This window comes from Vombatus ursinus, unplaced genomic scaffold (genome assembly GCF_900497805.2).
Source record: "Vombatus ursinus unplaced genomic scaffold, bare-nosed wombat genome assembly UNPS02007549.1, whole genome shotgun sequence".
NCBI lineage: Eukaryota > Metazoa > Chordata > Mammalia > Diprotodontia > Vombatidae > Vombatus > Vombatus ursinus.
This window is the reverse complement of record NW_020947327.1, coordinates 9,307-19,043: the sequence shown is the minus strand read 5'-3', so window position 1 is coordinate 19,043 and position 9,737 is coordinate 9,307. Positions and strand designations below refer to the sequence as shown.

At 34.5% G+C, this 9,737-nt stretch overlaps 1 protein-coding gene across 1 annotated transcript; it reads right to left on the bottom strand.

The window, feature by feature from the left end:
• Nucleotides 1–7,537: 7,537 nt before the first annotated feature.
• On the bottom strand, nucleotides 7,538–9,536 carry LOC114033858 (trefoil factor 2-like; the record flags this gene model as incomplete). Its single annotated transcript, XM_027849473.1, has 3 exons — nucleotides 9,458–9,536; nucleotides 8,566–8,715; nucleotides 7,538–7,684 (listed from the first exon to the last, which is right to left on the bottom strand). Coding segments are annotated over exons 1-3 (376 nt in total), but the record flags the coding sequence as incomplete, so codon positions are not given.
• Between the last annotated feature and the right edge of the window lie 201 nt (nucleotides 9,537–9,737).

Sequence of the window (9,737 nt, the reverse complement as noted above, 5' to 3'; positions counted from 1 at the left end):
TTTATTTTTTAGGTGTGCTTTTCATAAGCAAAGAAAGCTTTGTGGGATTTTTAAATTCAACTTTTCACATTTTTTCTCTTTATTTGGATTATTTAATCCATTGACATAGTAAATAATAAGAATAGGTTATATTTCCTTCCATTTTCTCTAAAAAAATTTTTCCAAATAACAAAATTTTCCTCCTTCCTCTGTGAACATAATATTTAATCCCCTCATTTATTTTTAGTTTGATCTACTTTAAGGTACCCCTTTTTCTATGAGATTTCTTTTTCTTACTCTCAAGTCCTCCCTTCCCCAATTTGTTACTCCTTTCCTTAGTTTTGGAGTTTTGTTAACTTATTAGTTCTTTATTTTTCCTTCTTTTTAACCCAATTTAGCATCCTCCCCTTTTTCCTTCTCGGTTACATAATCAAGCAAAATCCTCCTTATCTCCCCTTCAAGTTGTTTTTTCTTTAGCTTTTAAAAATGTCATTTTCTGTCTTTTTTTTCTAAAAATAATTTCTTTCCTTCATTCTCTTCTTTTTTTGTCTTGTCTCTTCCATCCATTCTAGATTTTTATTCTTTGATTCCTAGCCCTTTACCTAATTAGTTTTTCTTTAGTCTTGGTATTCCCCAGGGAATTAAAACTATTAAGGTTTTGAGGTTATTTTTCTTTTGTTTATTTTTTTGGTTTTTGTCTCCTCTTCTAAACAGTTTCTTTGTAAGTCAACATTCTTATAAATCTTGCCTCCTGACTCCCCTTTATCTACTGTATCTCCCTCACAGATATAACAATTCCTACATGTGTAAGAGAAAATATTGCTCCATTATAGCAACTGTCTTATCTCCCTAATAGTTCAGGTTATTATTAACCCTCATTCACATGGCCATGGTTCCCTGCCCCCATTTACCATGAAAGTTCCTTCCTGGGTCCATGTCCTCCCACTCTTTCAGGTATCAGTTGCCCCAGGAGCTCTGATTGCTATTCTAAGATATAATGAATTCTCTCTCTAAGTACCAAATCCCAGAAGCTTATAAATTCCTCATCTCCCTTCATAGAATATCTCTTTTCCTCCATGGAGGTGTTGATCAGCTTTACCCCTCTCACAAATGAAACAAGATTTCTCTCTCTCTTTTCCTTCTCACTCATTCTCCAATAGGCTCTCTTCTTCCTCAGAGACTACCAGAGTTATTTTTCCTTCATTGTTAACCTTTGACTTAATTATACTATCTGATTCTTTCCATCTCCACTTTAATATGTACTCCCATTCTATAATTTAATCCTACAAAAAAAAACCCGCTTGTAAAGTGTTGTGACATTTAGTCCATAATGTTTTAGCTATTATTTTACCATCACATTTTGTTTGCCTTCTGCTTCCACTTTTGTCTCCCTGTGTACTTGTAGAAAGAAAAATTTAATTATGCTGTTGCTTTGTTATTGCTATCTTTGGTTTCTGTATTTGTTTATCTTTCTTATTTCTGTATCTGGGGTATTTGAAAAGGAAATAATTTGTTTAGTTCTCATTTTTATTCTATGAATTCTAAATAATTTTTAATTGAATGTCTTACCTTTTTTGCTTTTTTTTAATACAAGTCTTTATTATAACACTAATGTTTAATCCACTACATAACACTGCCTCTATTTAAAATATAGAACAATTGATTTGCAGGTACAGTTATGGTTAACTTTCATGGAACAAATAATAAAATTTTCTTTTCATTTTTAAGTATTTTCCCCCTCTTTGTGTTTTTTTTTAACTGAGAAATGTGGATGTGTTCATGATTGCTGTTCTAGCTCTCTGTTAAATCTTTCCTCAAAAAGCTGAGATTTCCTTTAAAGGTGTCATATGAGGAAACAGAATTGAAGAAACATATCCCCTAAAGAGATTGGGCAGTTAAGCTGGCATGGAGTATACTATTGCTTTTCTGTTGTTTGTCATTGAAGAAGAATTTGGCCATCAAAAATGATACCTTTTTGTTATTATTTTTTAAATTTATTTATTTATTTTTAGTTTTCAACATTCACTTCCACAATATTTTGAGTTCCAAATTTTCTCCCCATCTCATCCCTCCCCCCACCCCAAGACAGCGTGCACTCTGAATACACCTTCCCCTAATCTGCTCTCCCTTCTGTCTCTCCCTGTCCCTTTCTTATTCTCTCCCCCTTCTATTTTCCTGTGGGACAGGATTGATTTACATACCCCATTGCCTGTATATCTTATTTTCCAGTTCATGTAAAAACAATTATTAACATTTGTTTTTAAAACTTTGGGTTCCAAATTCTCTCCCTTCCTCCCTGCCCACCCACCTTCATTGAGAGGGCAAGCAACTCCAGACAGGTTATACATGTTTAGTTATGCAAAACACTTCTGTAATAGCCATGTTGTGAAAAACTAACTATATTTCCCTTCATCCTATCTCACCCCCCCATTTATTCTATTCTCTCCTTTGACCTAGTCCCTCTTCAAAAGTGTTTGTTTTTCATTACCACTTCCCCCAATCTGCCTTCCCTTCTATCACCCCCCCCATTGCTTTCCCCACTATTTTTCTGTAGGGCAAGACAGATTTCCATACCAAATTGAGTGTGTATGTTATTTCCTCCTTAAGCCAAATCCAAGGAGAGTAAGATTCATTCAATCCCTCTCATGAATGTATTATTTTTTTACAATAATGGTTAAGCCCAGGTTTGCAGGGTATGATATCTTGGGTTTCATCTTGAGCGGTTTTGCTCTTTATAACACATTATTCCATTTCCTTCTGCCATTCTTGGTGAATGCAGAACCGTCTTTTGCTATTTGGATTTCTTTTTCTTTATTTTTCAATTGCTTTCTCAGATCAATTGCAGAATTTTTTTTTTTTGGTCAGTAAAATTGTTAGATTTAACCACTAGTTTCCTGTGAGTTTATAGTATAGGATTATTTTTTTTTCTGGAGATGAGCTTTAGATTTTTTAAAAATTTATCTTATATTCTGAAGTTCTGGATGATTTTTCTGTATTGTTTGTTGAAATCTGATGTTCAGCTTTTTTGATTTATGTTTTTTCTGGGAGAATAATAATCCTAATCTTGTCTCTATGCATCTTTTCTTTGAGGTCAATATGTTTTACTTGTATGGAAATCATCCTTCTAAAATATATAGTATTTTTTACTTCTCTTCTTCTAGATTTTCCTTCACTTCTGCTTTTTTTTACATCCCCAATCAATAATTTTCTGTTTTGTTTTCTTGGTGAGACTTTCCAGCTTGGAAAGAAAATATTTTCTGTTCTGCCATTTGTTACTGCTGTGGAGGCCATAAATTCTGCTTTCACAATATTTAATTCTTTTTTAAATGATTCAGAAACATCTTGCTGTGGTTCCACATTCTCCTGGAAACCTATAGGTTCCTCTGCCTTTTCAGGTGTTGGTTGATTCCTTTATCTTGCAATATTTATTCATAGATGTCTGAACTTTTACTTGATCTGGAATCCATGTTCTCCACTGTTATTAATATCATCCTTGTTCATCTACTTGTGCCAAAGGTCTTTAAATTTTCTTTCTCCTGACAACTTTGGTAATTTTTTTAATTGTTCATTTTCTCACTTGTACCTCTTTGTTTGGGATTTCCCTGGGGGCTGTGCTTGAAAGCCTTTTCTAGTATTTTTCCATACTGGGCAAATCATGTTTCACTGGCCTAAGTGACTTGTGGGCAGGGGATAGATTTGGCTCCATAGGTATTCTGGCCTCCTATTAAGCTTAGTGGAATGCTGCACAACTGCATATATGTGCCCTTCCCAGTTCTCTCTCTTCCTCAATTTTCTGATTGAGTTCTGTTGCAGCACAGAACAATGACACTCTGTTGTTCCAGGCAGGACAAAGTTCTTTCTCTCTGTTGGTTTTCAATGGCACTGGGAGGAGGCAGGCAGGTAGGACTGAATTCTATTGCAGGTCTAGTTCAGCTTGTGTAGCACTATTTGAGTAAGGTTGGTGCTGAGTGAGCATATTAGGGGTTAGGGATTAGTCTTCTTTGCTGGTAGTTCATCAGATTATTACCTTATAAAAATTCTTAGTGCCCTAAACCATGGAGAAAGCTGAAATTGCTTTATATCTTGTGCATAATTTCTATTTTGGAGAGATTAGAGAGACCACGAGTATCAGAAAAAAGTCTTGTCTTCTATCTTGTTGGTCACATGACCTGGAAGTTCCACACTGCAAAATTTACATTTGCCCAAAGCTGTCTGATTTAGGGCAGAGAATGATCACTGCTCTCCTGGTCTGAACTTTCCCAGCTCCTGACCATAATTTCAATCTGAGTAATCCAACTGTAGGCTTTCCCCTTGCTGGAACCTCAGTACTCCGCTGTTGGTCCAGACTCTGTCACCTAGACAGAAGGCTCTTCAAATTCAGAGCAATAGAATAGTAGGTGTCCCTACCCCTTGAACTCCCTACCCTACTTCCTCCCTTTCCCCACTCCCTTTCCTACTCACTTAGCTACAGACCTCAGACTGTCCTGAAGACTGAATCTAGGACCTCATTCCAGGGTCAAAGGCATTCAACTGCTGCTCTTCTTTTCCTGCTCCTTGCCCAGTACATAGCCTAGGACCTAGGATGTCTCTTGCTAGGATGTAACCACAAATTGGCCACCTCTATGTTCATTTCCAGTCAGAGTTAAGACTTAAATCCAAGTCTTCTTGACTCATAAGTTTGATCTCTAGTCATTATTCCATACTGTCATAATAAAGCAAAATGCAATTTAATCTGTCTGATTTAGTCTGAATGATTTTGTAACATCACCACAGTTTATTAATGATGCCTTACATTATTTAAAAAGTATATTGTCCATAATATATTTGGTAAAGTAATTAGGTGTTATGAAACATCATCCTCATTCATCTTATTCTTGAGTCAATTTTTTATAACAATTACTAGATATATAAAGTTAATACATGCAGATGTTTCATATTGTTTTGTGTTAATCACCTCAGAAGCAGTATTTTTTGTATCAAAGAGCTATACTGGAAGAACCCATATTCTAGGAATATCATGCTCACAAAAATATGCTCTATGTTTTTAAAAGCAGACTACCATTGACTAGTAAGAGGAGAAATAATAAAGGAGGAAGAGGAGTTGTAGAAATTTGCACAAAAATATTAAAATGGGAGAACTCAAACAAAAGTTTAATACATATTAAGTAAACTTTTTATTCAAAGAAGCTATGTACTCAACCATTGAAAAGAATAAAAAGGCAAAATTTTTGAATCTATACATGACAAATTATTATAATTACAGAAAATGAAATTTAGGAAGATGAGTGCATGTTTTGTTTTCTTCTTTTCTCAAACTATTTAATGGGGAAAATTAGTTTTCTGGAGCCAGTAGTTCAATAATGGCATTCTGGAAATTTAAAGAAAATGGTTAGTAAAAGAGAGATAGAAATCAAGGATAATAAATTGTGAGTGCAGGTGGCATATAATTCCCATTTAAATCTTTTAAGTAGTTTGCTTTTTTGAAGACTATAATTATTCTTACATGCAATAAAGCAAAATTTTAGAGCAAAATTTTCTCTTGGTGGTTCACCTTCATTGACCAGTTGTCTGGTGACATACATTTTACAGGTGGAATTTGGTCATAGATGAATTATCTAAAGAATTTCTGGAGTGCAGTTATGATAATGTCATTTAATTATAGTCATGGTCCCTCCCTCTACCCAAAAAAAAAGTTTTTTTAAAAAGTAAATAGCCTCTTGTATACTATTTCTGAATTAAAAAAAAAAAAGATGGACAGTAACTTTAAATAGACATGTCCCAATATTTGTCAAAGAAGAAAAATTGACTGAAGGAAAAATTAACCTGGCAGGCTTGAAGACAATAGACATAGTTTCATTATTTCAGATCTAAAACTGTATCTATGCTTTGCTAAGTTACTAGAGAAATATCTTTATAATACAGGTAGTAGTTATACTTATCTAAGTCAATAATAATGATAATAATAATTATTATAATATTGGCTAGTATTTATTAAGTGCTTACTATGTTCCAGGTACTGTGCTAAGTGCTTTACAAATGTCTCATTTAATCCTCACAACAACCCTGGAAGGTATGTGCTATTATTATCCCTATTTTATAGGTCAGGAAAATGAGGCAGACACAGGTTAAGTGTTTTGCTTAAGGTCACAGAGCTAATAAGCATCTGAGGCTAAATTTGAGCTTGGATCTTTCTTTTTCTAGATTAGAAATCTCCAGTGTTCTATCCAAAGCACAGGATAAAACAAGAGAGTACAATATAATGTGTAGTTGGATGGACTAGTCCACCTACATATCTATCTTGCACAGACACTTCAAATGTATAATATACTGGTCCCAGAATTGAACAAGAGGAGGAATCATGTACTGAAAGAAAGGGATATTTGATGGACAGCACACATACTTTGCTGGCGTGCATAACATGCCAAAGTATTTAAGTTAAGATCCACAGAATATTGGGTGGCATCCCTGTGGAGAATTTATGGAAGGATATGAACAATTCACAGAAGATGCAATGGATTGCAATCTGTGTTTATGGCAGGAGTACTCACATTAAGGAGGGCATGAAACCATGAAAGTATGGAAACTCCTTTCCTTACAAAAGAAGGTTGGGAGTGAATATAGCATACAACATATATGTGTGTGTGTATATATATATATGTATGTATGTATGTATGTATGTATGTCAGCTATCCTCTGGGAACCCAATATGCCTGAGGGAGTTGGAAAAATGAAGCTACAAAGCATGATACACACATATCCGGTGTAATTCAGGATAATTTATATCAGACAAAATCAAAACATTCCTCCCACTGCTATATAAGTCAAATGCCTGTAGGCAGAATTGGCCTCATTGGAAATAATGTTGGGTGATATGCTGATATTTATAAGTTATATTTGAAATATGGACTCATAAATTAAGACAAAAATTTAAGCTAACATACATAACATAGCTTAACCATATAAAAGGTTTCCTTCAAAGAATTCTCTTTGGGAAGTCATCCTAATACTCATTCCAATGATGTTGCCACTGATCAATAGATTTTTGGAACTTCCTTTGAGAGTTACGTGTAGAGATATCTTATGAGTCACACACAAAAAAAATTGGGTTCTTTGTCTTATAATGAGTCCTTACTATCTTACCTTAACTATGTGCCTTATTTTGGATTTTGTGAATTGTATTGCCCAGATAAATCATCCACTTTATACATGAGACTTGGTCAGAATGATTTTCAATTTTTCCAAAAATAAGATCAACCTTCAAAGGACAATGATTTGTAGCCATTGAGAATATTCAAAAAATTTAGCTACAGGCATATATTTACATAGGGTTAAAAAAGAACACCAGGATGAATGAATAAGAAAACAGGCAAACACTCTTAGTATAACTACAGACATTGGTATCAGTAGAGCACTGCTTTCATCCTTCACCAGCCCCAGCCTATCTACTCAAGTCATTTTGTCAAAACTCCGAAATTTTTAGGTTTGCTTGGTATGTATGTATACACACATATACATACATACATACACAGACACACACGTACATCCATACATATATTACCGTTTACAGGAAGAGGATGGAAGCACCAGGGTACTCCAGGGATCTTATTGTCAAAGCAGCACTCACGGGCTTTGCATGTCTTTGAGGAAATTCCTGGATACCCACAATTCACTCTTGCCTTTACTTCCATGATACACTCTTCAGAATCTTTGGAAATTTGATTAAAGGAATGAGAAAGAAACTTGATTAGATTAGGAATGTATTAGTTTTTATTCCATGCCTTACTGGGATCATTATAGGTTTGGGAAGTTGGAACAAATCATTATAGCTAAAAGTACTGTCCTTTGTTTCAGAATATCATGCAAATTGTAATTTGTCTCCAATATATTTTTGTCTTTCTTAAGGCTATTGTTACTATGTGACAATAAGTGCATTTTCTCATTCCTAGGAGAAAACTGAAGCTGGATTAGGCATCCATAGAGAGATTTTCATTGCCAGGACAGATATAAGATAGAGAGATAGTTATATTCCCTTTGAGAATATAACTGAGGATCTATGAATGTGACTGAGTTATAAGTACCTCTAACTATAATCATCAAGTATAAATATCTATATGTATATATGTACAATTGGCATGAATTTCATTTGTTCATATTAGCACTAATGAACTGATAATAACCTTCCATCATAAAAATTTTAAGAATAGTAAATTCTAATTTTCCCAATTTTTTAAGAATTCAGTTTAACCAAGCCAATAACAGTAGTACCATGTAAACTGGTTACATTAACCTTTAGAAGTTTTTTGGAATTCATAGAGCTGTATAAGTAACTGAGATTTTTTAAAGGGGCAAATAGTAGTAAGTTATTAGGCAAATAAACCCCTAATTGAATAAATCAAAGTTATCTGATATACACTTGTTAACTGTGGCACACAATTCTCTTTTGTGAAAATCTATAAATCAGAGTTTAAAAAATGGAAACCATGCTATGTTCTGAGAACCTTTCTACCTTATGACCAGTTTTTATATATTTCAGTTGTTTGGAGTATAAAGAGACATGGTCATGCTTCACCGGACTATGTGGCTTACCTTCCTTTGGCAGAGGAGTGAAACACCAGGGAACTCCAAAGACCTGAGTATCAAAACAACATCCAGAAGCAAAGCATTTTTCACTAGAAATTCCTGGGAAACCACAATTCTCTCTGTTCTTTGGTTCTATCCTTGAACACTGGCATGCAGCTGTACAAAACAGAAGTTAAATCTACTTAGCTCTTTGAACTATTTTTGCATACATTTAAAAAAATCAAACTCTAACTTCCATTTGTAAGCTGACTGATGTCTTGATAGATCTTAATCAATTTGAAGATAAAATCCATTGTTATAGGAGCTCATAATCCTGGCACAATATTCATAGGTTCAGGGTAGTGGGTTGTTGGGTTTTTATTTATTAATTTTTTGGTCTTGACTTGCCTATTATATTGCTCCAATGAGTGGACAGCCTCTGCCTCCAGTAAGATACTGAGATGTCCCACTATTTAGCTTTACTTTTACTTCCTTGCATACTACTTAAATTCTTTTAATGTTTAATTAATGTGAAGAAAAGGAATGATGGAGAAATGCAAGTCAACCAGAGGTTTATTTAGGGCCTTCTTTCTCACCTTCCACCTGGAATCATCATAGGACATGCGGCTGGAAGCTACATGAGAATGGGTCATGAAAACCATATCTTTCAGTAGCTAGGTAGCCATATCTTAGGATATTTTGCATCAAGGCAGTTTGGATTAACTTCTTAATGTTCATTTCCTCTTCCTTTATAAAGAAAAACAGGAGTAAGAGCCATACAAATTAATAGCACCATTAAAAGGGACCCACTAAAATGCATTTGCATACCTTTCAGTCAGTCAGCCAACAAGAACTTATTAAGCAGTTACTATGTACTTGGTCCTATGTTAACCTTTGGTAAACTCAACTTTCTACTTACATGGCTTTTCCCCTCCAGCTACGTTGCACAAGCCCAGGATAAAAAGAATCACCAGGAACCAAGGACTCTGAGGTTCCATTTTAGGTGCTTAGTCTTCACACACCAAAGGAGAAAGTGGGTCCTGTGACTGTAAATTTATTGCATATTTTTTTAAAATATATATATATAATCTCCCTTGTGTTTGCTCAGGAAGCTCAGATAACCTTGTTTCCTTCTCCTACTCCACTAAAGTTAAAATTTCTTTGTTTGAGAATAGAATTCAGATAGGCATGCCTAACAA